This window comes from Myxocyprinus asiaticus, chromosome 34 (genome assembly GCF_019703515.2).
Source record: "Myxocyprinus asiaticus isolate MX2 ecotype Aquarium Trade chromosome 34, UBuf_Myxa_2, whole genome shotgun sequence".
Classification (NCBI taxonomy): Eukaryota; Metazoa; Chordata; class Actinopteri; order Cypriniformes; family Catostomidae; genus Myxocyprinus; species Myxocyprinus asiaticus.
The window spans coordinates 17,713,221-17,731,235 of record NC_059377.1 but is presented as its reverse complement, the minus strand read 5'-3'; the positions used below and the strand labels follow the sequence as shown (position 1 = coordinate 17,731,235).

Sequence of the window (18,015 nt, the reverse complement as noted above, 5' to 3'; positions counted from 1 at the left end):
GAAAGGCCGTGAATGGGGGACCACAGCTAATTTAATTTATGCTTACCAGTTTGCTCAACAGCACAAGAAAAAAAATCAATGATTATGCTTTCACAGCTTTGCAAAACAAGATAAAGATATAACGCGCTGGATAACATCAGTAAGAAGAGAGAAACAGGCCAAATTTTCTGTCACTCCCTTAGCAGCTATGTTAGAAGCCTCATCACAGCTGTGGTAACTGATTTTCTAAAACATATTCCAATAATACAAAGTACAATATTATACATTTACACTAAATATTTGTAAAACTGAAAATATAAAAACGTTTGCTACTTTTACGCTGTGAAAAGGATCCATTGTCATGTCTGTGACCTAGACATTTTTTTATTTTTTTTTATCCTTAAAATTGCTGTTTATTTCCAGGTTTAAATTAGATTTTGTATCCCAGATTTCTAATGTGGACTGGACTCAGACTCCACTGGTTATGGCTGTGTTTGCGCATAAAAATAATGTCGGCCACACACATTGTTGAGACCATATGTCAACAACATTTGTCCAAAATAAATAGATTTTCACTAATAGGATGACTGTAGGAAAGGACCAGTTTCATTCTATTCATCAGTAAAATGTCAATGAGATAAAGAAAATGAATAGTGACTATGCCATATAAAAATAAATTCATTAGCAAAGATTGTGTTCTTTGAGTCACATCAGATTTAGCTTTTTAATATAAAGAGAGTAATGGCTTTTCATGATGGATTTCATGAATAAGCTTGTTTTTCACTCTGCCAAAGAGTGAAATGGGGCCAAAGAGCTACAAAGGAAATGTGTGAATACAATGGCTAAGTCCTTATTCTCTGTGGTCTGCATTATACATTCAAAGAAGGACTCAATTCACAAGCCATCCAAAGGATTTAGAAAATTGCCTCTCAGTTCTTTTGCAGCTAGCGTCGGTGCATACTGGATTCAACTCCCTCCCAGTAAGCCATACAGGCATAATTTTATATTAAGCATTCTATGAAAATGACCTTAAATTTTCATCCCTGCATGACACATACCTTCACCAGGCCCAAGTCAATTTCCAGTACATTAGCCAGCTGAAATGACAAATAGAAAAGTGGTGTAAAACCATCTAAGAGGCAGCCAAAGAGCAGAAGTAGTGCACTGCAAAGAGAAAATCATAATGCTGAGTATGTACCTCAGACACATTAGTCTGCTCATCAATGGAAACGAAGATTTTGTAGAGAAGCGTTTCGAAATAATCTCCCTGGACTCTGTTCATGACAAACCCCTCGAGTGGCGGCACTGAAAATAAAAAGCAATAGGCGAGGGGGTGAGTCGTCCACCCTAAATGTTTTCTCTGCCATTCCTCCAAATGGATTTGTGATTATCCCATTATCCATTTCTGATCAAGGATGCTCCCATCCGCTATTACATACAATCTGTGGCTAAAAGAGATTTGGGATGGACCTGCTAAATCCTTTTAAAAGGGTAGCATCATATAAAGAGCCTTTGGGTCTGGTATCAACTACAAATAAAGCATAAAACCTGCAGTTTTATTTGATGAACTGCAGCGCATACCTGATATACAGCTGTCATCTGATATGGGCACATCAAGATATATATAGCCCCGATTGTACAAACCTGAAAAAAAGTGGATTAAATGGATTAGAATTTGTTATATTAAATACGTAAGCCTTGAAAACAGGATGACAAATCTCAGCAAAGTAATCACTATCTTCAGAGTTTTCACACCTTTCTAACCAATGAATTTTGATGATTTTTGCAGTTATTTTTTACGCCTGGATTAGTTTAGAGGAAAATAGAGAAATAGAACATTTCCAGCTAATTAAATATTTTAGAGCTTTGCATAACTAATAACAAATAAATAATCAAATTCACTATAGAAATTTCCATGACTTTAAGATTTTAATTATTTCCATGATTTGTACAGGCCTAGAAACCCCATTTTTAACATCTTCAACTCTGGGGAATGTTTGGGCTGCTGTCTGCAATTTTTCACACTTAAATTTAAAAGCTCACCATTTATACACACTGTGGCCTAACTGCCAAAAATTTGTCTCATTTTCTCCCTTGTTCGATGAGTCCTGTTTTCTTTTACATCACGTGGACGGCCGTGTATGTGTGCACCATTTACCTGGGGAAGTGATGGCACCAGGATGCACTGTGGGAAGATGACAAGCTGTTGGAGGGAGTGTGATGCTCTGGGAAATGTTCTGCTGGGAAACCCTGGGTCCGAACATTCATGTGGACGTCAATTTGTCACGTGCAACCTACCTAAACATCGTTGCAGACCAGGTATATCCCTTCATGGTAATGGTATTCCCAGATGGCAGTGGCCTCTTTCAGCAGAATAATGCACACTGCACACATTGTTCAGGAATGTTTTGAGGAAAATGAAGAGTTGAAGAGTTCAAGGTGTTGCCCTGGCCTCCAAATTCCCCAGATGTCAATCCGGCTGAGCATCAGTGGGATGTGCTGGACCAACAAGCCCGTTCCACGGCGGCTCCACCTCGCAACTTACAAGACTTACAGGATCTGCTGCTAATGTTTTGGTGCCAGATACCACAGGACACCTTCAGGGGTCTTGTAGAGTCCATGTTTCGGCGGGTCGGCACTGTTTTGGTGGCACGAGTAGGACCAACAGCATATTAGGCAGGTGGTCATAATGTTTTGGCTCATCATATATATATATATATATATATATATATATATATATATATATATATATATATATATATATATATATACACACACACACACACACACACACACACACACACACACACTACCGGTCAAAAGTTTTGAAACACTTGACTGAAATGTTTCTCATGATCTTAAAAATCTTTTGATCTGAAGGCGTATGCTTAAATGTTTGAAATTAGTTTTGTAGACAAAAATATAATTGTGCTACCATATAAATGTATTTCATTATAAAACTAAAATGTAATTTAAATTTTTTTTTTTTTTTTAATGGATGACTTTGTCCAAATAATAAAGAAAAGCAGCCAATAAGTGCCCAACATAGATGGGAACTCCTTCAATACTGTTTAAAAAGCATCCCAGGGTGATACCTCAAGAAGTTGGTTGAGAAAATGTCAAGAGTACATTTCTGCAAATTCTAGGCAAAGTGTGACTACTTTGAAGATGCTAAAATATAACACAGTTTTGATTGAATTTTGGATTTTGTTTAGTCACAACATAATTCCCATAGTTCCATTTATGTTATTCCATAGTTTTGATGACTTTACTATTATTCTAAAATGTGAAAAAAATTATAATAAAGAATGAGTGTTTCAAAACTTTTGACCGGTAGTGTATATATATTGTTGTCTTAACTTTGTAAGCATGTAATTCTGGTTTTGTTCAAGTCATCTCCTTCCAAATAGTCTTGTTTTATTCCACTAGATGGCAGCAAGTACTAGAAAAATAATTTTTTCCTCTATCACCTTCCATTACAAAACTGCATTTTAGCCCTCACAGATGTGCTCATCCATAGACATTCAGTCTAATTTTCAGTTCACGCACAACCCCCATTATTTCATCGAATATCTCTGCCTCTGAGTGGACTAGAAGCTCAATATAGGTGTCATTAGAAAGCAGAGATCCTCCCCTTTGATGTAAAACATTTTATCATAAATAGTTCTTAACACATATTTCTGATGATTTGTTTAGCACGCTTTTCCTGCTGGACCGCATATTTCGCTCTGGACAGCTAAGATATAACATTGGATTATTCACACAAACGAGTAAAAAATGGCTAATTTGTTAGATTGTTAGACAACTGCCTAAAGTAAAAGCAGTTTTAACATTTTTTGCTATTTTACTGATCGGTGCAAAAAAGAGAAGTTGGTATTTGATGTCTTACAGAAATCATATTTTGAATATGATTTTTAATCTTTCAAACTGTGGTATTAAAGCAACAAAAGAAACTGTACAGCCACATTCCTGAGAATGAGAGCTTTCATTTGATATATGATTTGTCTATTTACATGCTATTTGAAAGACTTTTATATTCATATTAATATTTCAACCCCATTACCTATAACGGGCGCTGATTTGCAATGCAAATGTTTTCAGGCCTTATTTTGTTATTTTATGTAACAAAAATGCAGAAGAGATGGTTATCTCTGAAAAGCTGAGATTCTAAGCTTTCAAACGATACCCCACATGCCTGACTTATGTATTCGGAGACTTAAAAATTTTAAGAGTTTACTTTTTCACAACATAACGCCAGAGTTGAAGAGGTTAAATACCCTGATATTTTCAGGTTTTCCATGACTGTAGGAACAGTGCATCTTGCTTTAAACATACTTCTTAAAACATAACCATTTATAAAGTACATAATGTCTGTTCATGTATAAACCATGCCCTGTCTCAAGCCTAATTATTTTACATTGATTTTTATTTAAGTGGGCTTCTAACTGATTGAAACAGCCTCTACAACACTCACTCAGAACCACATTGTACTCCATTGATCCAGCCAGCTGGGGTCCAGAATCTATCATCTTATCAATGGCCGTCTTCTCTGCCACAGAGCAGATCTGTAATCAACCCAGCAAAAAGGCACCAAAACTCAAGGCCACATGTATTTTGATCCAGATGTAAACTTTCAGTTGAACAACTATGAGAGCTTTTGTCTGCATGATTCATGCAAGAGGAAAAATTTGGCCAAAAACAAGAGCACTGATTGATTTAACTTCATACATCTAGTTGAACTGAATGAATAATTAAGTTCTATTCTGTCATTCCATTTGAAGTATTTTTGTAATTTTTCATTCTCAGAAGCCTAATATACAGTGGGGTCAAAGTGGTCTGAGACCACTAGTGACAAAGCTTGTAGTTTTATAGTTCTAGTTCTTTATGTTTAGTACTATTTGTAATCATTATAAATTATATAATGAGCATTACAATTTAAGTGAAAAGTTGCATAGAAAAATCAATATTAATTTCTTCATATTTTTTCTGGCCCCCTTTTGTTTTAATGACAGCATGCATTCGAGCTAACATGTACTCTACACATTTGTATAAAACCTCAAGGTCCATGTTATCCCAGCATGATTTGAGAATTTTCCAGAGAGAATATCTGATCTTGTGTACAAAGTTAAAACGCTAGGAAACATTGTCACAAATTTGCTTATTTAGTGACCTAGAAATAGTGCTTCTTCTCCATTTTACATCATAACGTTCTTTGTTTGAATTTTTTTTAATTATCTAACATTGTTTAATTCCAGGATTAATTCGATTTTAAATTTTAAACCTGCCACGTTGATCTGCCTCACCCTGATGTCATCCTCGGTGATGTATCCAGTCTGCACCACCCACCACGGCTCCACTGTGATCTCCACAGGTTTTGATGGCAGAAGATCCCGGGCTGATTTCCTCCGGAAGAATTTCTAGCCACAGACAGATGCTTCTTAGGCAACAGTGTGAGGTTGCCATGGGGTGTACAAAGAACTGCTCTCTATGGACTACTACATCTTAGATCTTCAAAGAGACCCATAAACTATCCAGATTTGAAATAAACATTATGTTGAAATCTCAAGAGAGCTTCTAGGGAAGTTACCTGCAAGAGTTTGATCTGCAGCATAAAACCGTGAATTACTTACTTTGGAAGACCTGCACTGGTTCATCAGGTCAATATACTGGTTTCTGCCAATCCCGAGTAGCCTCAGACCTGAAAGATCAACAATTAGATCAATAAACAAGCTAATGGACCCTTAACTACCAAATTATTTATTGTAAATACCACATACTGTATACTATTATAGCTCTCTTTACACCTGGTAATAACATGTGATCCAATTACAAATGGTCAGGCGAGACAGATTCTCAAATGTGTCTCCTTCAATCAGATTTCCAGGTGAGGTTCTCTCTAATTTTGTGACACAGGGGAATGCTCATTGTTATTTTATTTTGCTGATTACTGTTGTTATTTTAGCTCCAAGAAAAACTGTTAATTCAGATATGCATGATTCACATTATCTGTGTCATTACATGTTGATGTCAGGCAAACTGGAGAAGATCTATGAAGACTTATTCATGCATATGCAGGGCTGTAACCACCTTTGAGGGTACATTAAAACCATTGTTTCAGAACAATGTTGGGAAATGACTTCTTAAAATGTAATCTGGTACTGATTACAAATTACACAACTAAAATTGTAATCAGTAATGCAATCTTTAATCTTACACTTTTTAGGTAATGTAATCTAAGTGATTAATCTAATCAGACCTTCTGATTATTTATTACATGTTTTGATGAATCTCTTATTTTAAGTGTACTAAACACCAATTTACACTTGTTTAATTTTTTTTTTGGATTTTCTCCCCTTTTCTCCCCAATTTGGCATGCCCAATTCCCAATGCGCTCTAGGTCCTCATGGTGGCATAGTAACTCGCCTCAATCCGGGTGGCGGAGGATGAATCTCAGTTGCCTCCGCGTCTGAGACCGTCAATCCACGCATCTTATCACGTGGCTTATTGAGCGTGTTACCGCGGAGACCTAGCGCATGTGGAGGCTCACACTATTCTCTGCGGCATCCATGCACAACTCACCACGTGCCTCACTGAGAGCGAGAACCACATTATAGCAACCACAAGGAGGTTAACCCAATGTGACTCTACCCACCCTAGCAACCCGGCCAACTGGTTGCTTAGGAAGCCTGACTGGAGTCACTCAGCACGCCCTGGATTCGAACTTGTGACTCCAGGTGTGGTAGTCAGCGTCTTTACTTGCTGAGCTACCCAGGCCCTATACTCCTTTCTTTAAACATTAGTATACATGAAATCAATCAACAATTTGCTATTTGTCAGCCTCTGTGTCCATTCCCATTGTTTTCATTCAAATGCGGTTTAAACAAAAAAAAAAAAGTCTGTTTGCACCTCTATTTAGCGCTGTCCGCTTATGATTAGATCACTCAAAATCTATATTTCTAAAGGAAGCTCATGTTCCTCTGTTCCCCAGATCCTTCCTCCTGGGGCTTCAGCAGCCTGTCTCTCCCCGTGCACAAAGGCACAGAGGTCTAAGACCATTAGACAAGGCTAAGGCTGACCACTACGTGCCAGGCATGATGCCAAAGGCAACTGGGTAAGCTGCGAAGGGCAGAGAGAGCGGCTTCACTTCAAGCAAAGAGATTAGAAAAAGAGACCCCAGGCATAGCCTGCTGACTAACTTCTGCTTCCCAATCTAAAGAGCAAGTAACCCCTGCTATAGGGCAATACCACCCACGTGCAAGGAAGACCCACAGGAGCTAAATCTGAGAACAATTAGCACATGTAGACAGCAACAATGGATGAATTTCTCTACACGTTGCTGCATTTGTTATTTGCCCGTATTTATTTCATATCTTAGCTTAATGTTGAGCTTTTATGGAGAAAATTTCTACAATCAGTGAGCTCTCTAATTGATTTACTCATATGTTTTGAAGTACAAATGTATGTATGTATGAGTAGTTACATTGTAATGCAGTCTTCTACACAATTCACCTTAATGTGAGCCTGCAATCCATGTAAGAATGTTGACATCAATTCCAATAGGATGTCATTACGCCAGCACATATTCTTATTTTGAAGAATTATAAAGACGTGTGGGCAACCAGAAAGGCTTCATAAAATGTACATACTTAAAAATTCTATGCCATAACTTTTTCCACAAAGAACACCAGATAATATGTAATGGTGGACCTTTTTGTCTTTAGTCTAGTGCACTTGTTTAAGATGTCCTCCTTCATGGTAACTGCAAAACTTAGAGTAATGCAAAATCCATACATAACCATGCTGTAGGAATTACTACAGTCCAAAGTCTAAACACAAATTCATTTTATGTTAATGTCTGACTATTTTGACAGTATTTTACCCTGAAAACTCAGACACTATTGTTTTCAATGCTATAAATAATTGTGGATATTTGAGACATACTGTGCTTTTTCAGTGAAAATGGAAGTAATGCCTGCATGATTATGAGAAACATAATAATTGTCAATTATTCCCCTTGATATTGTTATTGCAATTAATTTCGGCTTAATAGAATTAACATTAAAATACTTCTTTTGTGTGGGGCAAATGAATGTCATATTCTTTATGTAGGGTACACATCTAAAACAACTGAGAGCTATGCTCCTAAATTAATTTATTGCTGTCTTATACATTGGTAAATCAAGACATTGTTCCTTTTAGCAGAATGAAAAATAAAACCGTTCTTCAAATTATTAATAAATTACACAGAAATCTGTGATTGGTTACAATGCAAAATCGCGGCAAAAAAAGAAAAATAATGTGTGAGAGTGTGTGTGTGTGTGTGTGTGTGTGTGTGTGTGTGTGTGTGTATATATATATATATATATATATATATATATATATATATATATATATATATATATATATACACAGTGGTGTGAAAAAGTGTTTGCCCCCTTCCTGATTTCTTATTTTTTTGCATGTTTGTCACACTTAAATGTTTCAGATCATCAAACAAGTTTAAATACTAGTCAAAGATAACACAAGTAAACACAAAATGCAGTTTTTAAATGAAGGTTGTTATTATTAAGGGGAAACAAAATCCAAACCTACATGGCCCTGTGTGAAAAAGTGTTTGCCCCCTAAACCTAATAACTTGTTGGGCCACCCTTAGCAGTAACAACTGCAATCAAGCGTTTGCGATAACTTGCAATGAGTCTTTACAGCGCTGTGGAGGAATTTTGGCCCACTCAACTTTGCAGAATTGTTGTAATTCTGCCACATTGGAGGGCTTTCGAGCATGAACTGCCTTTTTAAGGTCATGCCACAGCATCTCAATAGGATTCAGGTCAGGACTTTGATTAGGCCACTCCAAAGTCTTCATTTTGTTTTTCTTCAGCCATTCAGAGGTGGACTTGCTGGTGTGTTTTGGATCATTGTCCTGCTGCAGAACCCAAGTTCGCTTCAGCTTGAGGTCACGAAGAGATGGCCGGACATTCTCCTTCGGACTTTTTGGTAGACAGCAGAATTCATGGTTCCATTTATCACAGCAAGTCTTCCAGGTCCTGAAGCAGCAAAACAGCCCCAGACCATCACACTACCACCACCATATTTTACTGTTGGTATGATGTTCTTTTTCTGAAATGCGGTGTTAATTTTACGCCAGATGTAATGGGACACACACCTTCCAAAAAGTTCAACTTTTGTCTCATCAGTCCACAGAGTATTTTCCCAAACGTCTTGGGGATCATCAAGATGTTTTCTGGCAAAAATGAGATGAGCCTTAATGTTCTTTTTGCTCAGCAGTGGTTTTCGTCTTGGAACTCTGCCATGCAGGCCATTTTTGCCCAGTCTCTTTCTTATGGTGGAGTCATGAACACTGACCTTAACTGAGGCAAGTGAGGCCTGCAGTTCTTTGGATGTTGTTGTGGGGTCTTTTGTGACCTCTTGGATGAGTCGTCACTGCACTCTTGGGGTAATTTTGGTCAGCCGGCCACTCCTGGGAAGGTTCACCACTGTTCCATGTTTTTGCCATTTGTGGATAATGGCTCTCACTGTGGTTCTCTGGAGTCCCAAAGCTTTAGAAATGGCTTTAAAATCTTTTCCAGACAGATAGATCTCAATTACTTTCTTTCTCATTTGTTCCTGAATTTCTTTGGATCTCGGCATGATGTCTAGCTTTTGAAGATCTTTTGGTCTACTTCACTTTGTCAGGCAGGTCCTATTTAAGTGATTTCTTGATTGAGAACATGTGTGGCAGTAATCAGGCCTGGGTGTGGCTAGAGAAATTGAACTCAGGTGTGATAAACCACAGTTAAGTTATGTTTTAACAGGTGGGGCAAACACTTTTTCACACAGGGCCATGTAGGTTTGGATTTTGTTTTCCCTTAATAATAACAACCTTCATTTAAAAACTGCATTTTGTGTTTACTTGTGTTATCTTTGACTAATATTTAAACTTGTTTGATGATCTGAAACATTTAAGTGTGACAAACATGCAAAAAAATAAGAAATCAGGAAGGGGGCAAACACTTTTTCACACCACTGTATATATATATATATAAATCAATTTACGTTACAGGAGTAAACCTAAAATGTTAATTGATCTGTTAAATGTGAAATGTGAATGTTAAATGTTAATGATCAGTTAATTGTGGCAACTTTAATTGTAATCTCACTTATTTCTTCACTTAATTGTGCAGTCATAATTGGAAGGGTCTTGTTTGTGAATTGAAAAAAATGTTAAAAATTACACAGATTTATGGCTGGATCAATTGATGGATTAATTTTTTTAGTTTTACCACCCTGTATCTTGATCAGATTAAATTAAAAACAGCACTATTCTATTTAATGAAACCGTAGCTGCACAAGACAGCATAATTAAATTTGAGATTACTCTTAAAAGTCCACTCTGGTGATAAAGTAGCTTACCAAATTTTTACTCACACAATAGCAAAATGCTTTCATTACAACATGTACTATCACGATAAGGCAGAGCAATTCTGTGCCACTGCGTTCTGAATGAGTGCTGTTAAGCTGTCTCATGTGGCTTGTAGCCTTGTTATTGTGCATGAGCGGTCATCAACAGTGGCAAATAATGATTCTCTGCACAAGCAGCAAGAGAACTTACAGTCAGCAGCAGTAAAGTTGGGCAGGGAATCATAACTCTTCTCGCAGTTCATGATGTCCTGAATGAAGTGGAAAGAGAGGGTTAAATATTTTATCGTGGCAGTATGGTATCATCAAGCACTTCAAATGAAATTAATTATAATATAAAGAAACATCAATAGAATGTTTGTAAATGCATTTGAATAACTACAATAAGACTGTTAATAAATCTCTCACATTGCATATATTATACTAAGATATTACATTAAATCTTTTTGTCAAATGTTTAGTAATTATTACAGGTTTTGTACTTCTTTTTTTTATATATATATTTAAAAAAAGTAAAAAAATGTATTGATAGAAGATTCACTGAACTGAGCTTATAACGGGCTAGTGAGGGGCACTCCCTGCAGAAAAAATGTCAAATAATAATAATTTTATTAACTACTTGCTTGATACTAACAAAATCCGTACTTTACAATGCATATAGCTTATCTTACCAGTTCTTAAATAATGCTTTTTAATGTGCTGTCATGATTATGAAATTTGGCTGACGATTAATTGTAAAACAAATAATTGTGATTCTGACGATAAATTGTCTGTTTTGGGGCTGTGGCGATTAATTGTCTCGTTAAGGGCTTTAACGATTAATTGTCATATAAATTGTCATATTTTTAAGGTGTGCTTTTTTTCTTTTATATATATATATTTTTTTCATACACCTTAAGAAGTTATTTTTACATATTTAACTTCAAATATATAAATCAAAAAATAAAATAGGAATGAACTATGATTTCCTTTTCAGGCTTTAAAAACTTATGAATGACATGAAAAATAATGTTTTAAATATAAAAATATTTCTAAATACTTAAAATATGTCTCTCTTTTTGTTCAACTTTAGTTTTGATCAATTTTACATTTACACATGTTTTTTTGAACTCATGTATTTTATGATTTATTAAATAAAAATAAAATAATTATTACTATTATATTTTTATTATACTATACAACAGTAAAACATTTCTTTCCTAATTTCTCCACTTTCATACATTATTTTAATGCTCTGATTAAACCTACAAGCCCTTATTTGTCATGAGGCAAAAACCTTTGAGATTCAGTTTCATCATTTTATCACTCCACAGAAATGGAGTAAGCGTGCGTCTCCTCCTCTTTGACACTGTGTGTCATTAACAGCGTGTATGAACCAGGAACATTTGCCATTACATGATCGTTTATAGCGAAACCGGAACGCTTTGCTTTCACTATCAAAGTTTATACTTGTTAGTTTATATTTTCGTGGGAGATTGGCCTCTGTTGACAGCATGCGCATCAGAGCACTTCACACGCTCTTCAGGACAGGAGCTGAATGACCTCCACGGTGCGGCTGTGGCAGTGATGCTTGGACTCGTTCAACTGAATGAAAAACGTGCTGTTCATGGCATTTATACAGTATATTCGCTTCAAATTCCTTATTTGGGCATTAAAATGTGATTGGAATTTGAAAGCCCAATAATCGCGGTTGTCTCAAATAACCGCAGTTAGATCAAATAACCACAATCAGACGGTTATTTAATAATTGCGACTGGCCTAGATAGCCCTGTGTTATTTATATCGTTGGAAAGGTCTCAATTAGTAAAATGCAATGAGCAAATTTGTTTCACTCTGAGGCCAAACTACGAGTACTACTGTATGAAATTCCCACTGACACACATTAATATAATAAATAGGAGTGTCTTTTTGTCTCATTTTTCCTTATTACTTCCTGAAACATACATATAGTTGTGCTCAAAAGTTTGCATATTCTGGCAGAAATTGTGAAATTTTGGTATTGATTTTGAAAATATGACTGATCATGCACTGATCATGTCTTTTATTTAAGGATAGTGATCATATGAAGCCATTTATTATCACATAGTTGTTTGGCTCCTTTTTAAATAATAATGGTAACAGAAATCACCCAAATGGCCCTGATCAAAAGTTTACATACCCTTGAATGTTTGGCGTTGTTACAGACACACAAGGTGACAAAAACAGGTTTAAATGACAGTTAAAGGTTAATTTCCCTCACCTGTGGCTTTTTAAATTGCAGTTAGTGTCTGTGTATGTGTAATCAATGAGTTTGTTAGCTCTCACGTGGATGCACTGAGCATGCTAGATACTGAGCCATGGGGAGCAGAAAAGAACTGTCAAAAGACCTGCGTAACAAGGTAATGGAACTTTATAAAGATGGAAAAGGATATAAAAAGAGATCCAAAGCATTGAAAATGCCAGTCAGTACTGTTTAATCACTTATTAAGAAGTGGAAAATTCGGGGATCTCTTGATACCAAGCCAAGGTCAGGTAGACCAAGAAAGATTTCAGTCACAACTGCCAGAAGAATTGTTCAGGATACAAAGAAAAACCCACAGGTAACCTCAGGAGAAATACAGGCTGCTCTGGAAAAAGATGGTGTGGTTGTTTCAAGAAGCATAATACGACGATACTTGAACAAAAATGAGCTGCATGGTAGAGTTGCCAGAAAGAGGCCTTTACTGTGCCAATGCCACAAATGACAACACCTTGACACGCCTCGCAGCTTCTGGCATACTGTAATTTGGAGTGACGAGACCAAAATAGAGCTTTATGGTCACAACCACAAGCGCTATGTTTGGAGAGGAGTCAACAAGGCCTATAGTGTAAAGAATACCATCCCCACTGTGAAGCATGGTGGTGGCTCACTGATGTTTTGGGGGTGTGTGAGCTCTAAAGGCACAGGGAATCTTGTGAAAATTGATGGCAAGATAAATGCAGCATGTTATCAGAAAATACTGGCAGACAATTTGCATTCTTCTGCATGAAAGCTGCACATGGGACGCTCTTGGACTTTCCAGCACGACAATGACCCTAAGCACAAGGCCAAGTTGAACCTCCAGTAGTTACAGCAGAAAAAGGTGAAGGTTCTGGAGTGGCCATCACAGTCTCCTAACCTTAATATCATCGAGCCACTCTGGGGAGATCTCAAACGTGCGGTTCATGCAAGACGACCAAAGACTTTGCATGACCTGGAGGCATTTTGCCAAGACGAATGGGCAGCTATACCACCTGAAAGAATTTGGGGCCTCATAGACAACTATTACAAAAGACTGCATGCTGTCATTGATGCTAAAGGGGGCAATGCACAGTATTAAGAACTAAGGGTATGCAGACTTTTGAACAGGGGTCATTTCATTTTTTTTCTTTGTTGCCATGTTTTGTTTTATGATTGTGCCATTCTGTTATAACCTACAGTTGAATATGAATCCCATAAGAAATAAATGTGTTTTGCCTGCTCACTCATGTTTTCTTTAAAAATGATACATATATTACCAATTCTCCAAGAGTATGCAAACTTTTGAGCACAACTGTATAACATAGACAATGACATATAGTAACTTACAGCTGACTTTCCCGATTCAAATGAGCCCAAACAACATAATATGATAAGATGTAGAAATATTCCTCAAAGAGTGTACGTGGAAAGACAATGCACAAAAGGGCACTCAACACACGTTGTGTGTTTGTGTGTGCGTGCGCACATGTCCGAGGACTTTGTGTGTGCAAATACACATCCACATATGTGCTCATCTAAAGGATTGGGAGCCCCTGAACACTTAATATTTCTGTATTTTGTAGTCTAATCCATTCATTTTCAATGGCCGATCATTTCTGAACGGGAACACAAAAGGTGTAATAAAGTGAAATAAATGCAATAAAATGTAAAGAAAATGGTCCAAAATTTTCTTTCTTTTTTTAGATACCATAAGTGAACAAAGTCAAGGAATTTTATTCCAATTGGATTAAGTAAAAAGAAAATTATTTTAAAAAAGTCGTCCGGGTCAGAATGACTGGAACACAACATAAGGGTTAAAGGAATATTCTGGATTCAATAAAACTTAAGCTAAATCGACAGCATTTGGGCATAATGTTGATTACCACAAAAATTAATTTTGGTACTTCCCTCCTTCAAAAAAAAATGCAAAATCGAGTTTATAGTGAGGAACTTACAATGGAAGAGAATGGGGCCAATTTTTGGAGGTTTTGAAAGGCAGAAATGTAAAGCTTATGATTTTATAAAAGCACTTGCATTAATTCTTCTGTTAAAACTTGTTTTATTTGAGCTGTAAAGTTATATTACAGAGTTTACGGCGTTACGTCACAAACTTCTAAAATTGGATATAAATTTACACAGAAAAGGTTAGTAAGTGATTTTATCACACTAAAATCATGTTAATATCCATATTATTTATGTCTTGTGGCTAAATTTTTGAAACAGTAAGTATTTTAACATTACGGATCGGCCCCATTCACTTCCATTGTAAATGCCTCACTGGAACCCAGTGCACCTGCCTGGAGCATTGTCAGAATGCAGAACTTCTACAATAATGTGCATTAGCAACAGAGCAACAATAATAGGTACATTAAATGCTTCTCTATCGCTCTATCATTAGAAGGGGAAAACACTTGATGGCTTTCAGTTTAGACCAGTAAAATGCTTGGCAGCTAGTCCATGTCTAAAATATGTTGTGTATTTATAAAAATAGTGACCAAACCTCCATAATGCTGATGTAGTAGGAGAAAGGGGTGACCCGCAGACCCTTGACCATGATGTCAGACAGGTGGTAGGGGTACAGCATCAGATGCTCTCGGCTGTACTTCAACAGCTCTTCGTAATACTTGCGTTCATCTTTCTTCACATGCCTGACTGTTAGAGACAAGGGTTTACTGGTGTTATAAATCAGAGAAACTGCGATGATTATTTCACTGTAATTACACCTAATAACAAGAGCTATTATATGCGTAGAGAGACCAGGCCAAAGATTGATTGGCAAAAACAAACGGCTTGGCACATTGTCAGAATGAAAGATGGCAGTTGTGGAAGAGGAAAGCAAAAGACTTCTCAGTTCATATAAAGCTTACCTAGGTTATTGCGGAAGCGTAGCTGGTTTCGGATACTGTAGAGAAGAACTTGCTTGTCATACTCGCGCTGCGAGTTTCCAAGACTCTATCAATGAATAACACAATACAAAAATGGCATTATAGATATAGATATGAGGTGCATTAAAATTTACTCACAAAGGGTTTAAGTTAGAGTATGCATGAACAGTAAACACATGATTTTTATATTTCATGGCACTACTTATAAGAAAGGAGTGAATCTGAAGGTCTGTTGTTGAAATATTTTTTCTATTGAAGGGTAATATTTGCCCCTGGATTTGATTTTTTTAAGGGCATTTTTATCTTTATGAGGGCATATTTATTTCTAACCATTTAAAACAGAATGTGTCTCATCCGTTGACTTTAATTTAATCAATTCATTAATGCACATTTTCAAGATTGACAATTTATTACCTCAAACCCTAAACATGAAATCAACATCAACAAATATTTTATGCCATAATATGTATTATAACTAGGACAATAGTAGAATATTAAGAACTATATCAGATGTTACAAATAAAAAAACAAAAACAAAAACAATACAAGAACAATTCATTACAAGGGCATTTTTTGCCCATGCATTATGAATGTCGGTGTCATTTTTGGTGGCATTTTCGCACTGAGCCTGCCTTAATTTCTGACCATGGTCTATAGTAAAGAAAATCACAAATGGCACCTCTTCCTAGACAGCAATGAGATTAAATGGAGACTTTTTCTGAAGTCTCCTGCTTCTCAGATTTTTTTTTTCATGTAGTCAAAACCCCCCAGTAATCTCACATGTGAGCTGAAGAAGAGATCTCAACAATGTTTCAAATTGTGCTAAAACTGCAAACAAATGTCAGAGAATTTTAATATGAACTCAAACATGCTCCAAATCCACATTATCTAGACTATGCCAGCCACATTCATTGTATAATACTCATACTGTATGTCAACAATGGTCTTAATTGTTTACATTTTTAGTTTCCATTCTCTGAGCAAGTCACATTTTCACTAATATCACACCACCTTTATGTTTTAAGCAATAATTTGTTTATTCAAATTGAAAGGCAACTGCAGTTGTGTTTATAAAAAGCTTAAAATGACATACAATTCGTAACATAATCTTGTTAACTGCATCCCACATGGATCTGCTGGTACATTAAGCTAGTAATGTCCTGCAGAAGAATCTGATGATGATGATGATGATGATGATGGTGGTGGTGGTGGTGGGTGGGTGTGTGTGTGTGTGTGTGTGTGTGTGTGTGTGTGTGTGTGTATTCACGGATGAATGAATGGGATGAATGACAGAATCACTGGAAATCATGATGATCATGTGGATTAGGATGTCGGTAGGTCAGGCAGGCAGCTGTCGAAAGCACATTACTCCAGGGGCAAGTGAGCTCAGATGTTGTTTGATGAAGACGTGAGTGTTGCTGTGTGTTACTGTACCTGTTTGACATTAGCGGGCAGCTTGTTCCACGGGTAATTCTGCCTGATGTGAAATTCAACGTCCGTGTTCATTTCTAGGCTCGAGCTCCACGTTTATTCACACAGATAGAAACGGGCTTTCGGGTAAGTCCCACACGACTATACCCTCCCGGTACTTATTCAGTGTTTAGACACCGTTAAGCTATTGAGTATCTCCTTCAGGAATATTATTTTACCGTTGTCAGTGATCGTCCACTTCCTTGTTGTATTTTTATGCGTCACGCTTTTGGCTGTCTACGTCACTTCCGCTCAGCGCGTGACGAAAGGGGATTAGTAGTGCACTATGCAGAGCTGAACAAATATCAAAGCACATTATGGTCAGAAGTAATGAAGGTGTATCCAAAAATAAATTCACAATTCATTATTATTATTCTTATAAAAGTGTCTTTTGTCTTTTTGACGTTTCAAGGCTCTAACTTTGTTTTAATCAAATTGTTCTTAGGAGAGCACATTTCAACATTGTTTGTTTAAAATGATAGTTCACCCAAAAATGAAAATTCTCTCATTTACTCACCCTCATACCATCTCAGATGTGTCTGACGTTCTTTCTTCAGCAGAACGCAAAGTAGCATTAATAGAAGAATATTTTCAGCTCTGTAGGTCCTTTCAATTGAACTGAATGGTGGCCAGAAATTTGAAGGTCAAAAAAACAGATAAAAGTAGCATCAAAGTAATCCAAAAGACTCCAGTGGTTAAATCCATGCCTTCTGAAGCAATATGATAGATGTGGGTGAGAAAAATATCAATATTTAAGTCCTATTTTACTATAAATCTCCACGTTCACTTTCACATCTTAAAGTAACATGATGTGGCGCCTGTTTAGTTTCACTTTTACATCTGAAAGTGAAAGTGGAGATTTATATTAAAAAAGAACTTAAATATTGATCTGTTTCTCACCCACACCTATTATATCACTTCTAATGATGTGGATTTAACCACTGCAGTCATATGGATTATATTTATGCTGCTTTTACCTGCTTTTTGGATCTTCAAAGTTCTGGCCACCATTCACTTGAATTGTAT

The 18,015-nt window shown here is 36.5% G+C and overlaps 1 protein-coding gene across 3 annotated transcripts in view; it reads right to left on the bottom strand.

Annotated features, from left to right (window-relative positions):
* LOC127424820 (protein FAM91A1-like) overlaps positions 1 to 17,219 on the bottom strand; it is a 32,508-nt gene extending 15,289 nt beyond the window's left edge. The window contains exons 1-10 of one of the 3 annotated variants that reach the window (XM_051670266.1): positions 16,954 to 17,219; positions 15,502 to 15,586; positions 15,135 to 15,286; positions 10,589 to 10,646; positions 5,610 to 5,677; positions 5,283 to 5,396; positions 4,454 to 4,544; positions 1,561 to 1,623; positions 1,178 to 1,284; positions 1,038 to 1,076 (exon numbers count right to left, since the gene is read on the bottom strand). In XM_051670266.1, coding sequence (XP_051526226.1) covers positions 1,038 to 1,076; positions 1,178 to 1,284; positions 1,561 to 1,623; positions 4,454 to 4,544; positions 5,283 to 5,396; positions 5,610 to 5,677; positions 10,589 to 10,646; positions 15,135 to 15,286; positions 15,502 to 15,586; positions 16,954 to 17,025 — 849 coding nt within the window. In that variant the 5' untranslated portion in view covers positions 17,026 to 17,219. Of the gene's footprint in view, positions 1 to 1,037; positions 1,077 to 1,177; positions 1,285 to 1,560; positions 1,624 to 2,137; positions 2,658 to 4,453; positions 4,545 to 5,282; positions 5,397 to 5,609; positions 5,678 to 10,588; positions 10,647 to 15,134; positions 15,287 to 15,501; positions 15,587 to 16,953 lie in introns of those variants that run through there. The other 2 variants (XM_051670268.1, XM_051670267.1) reach the window with 2 other exon arrangements.
* Between the last annotated feature and the right edge of the window lie 796 nt (positions 17,220 to 18,015).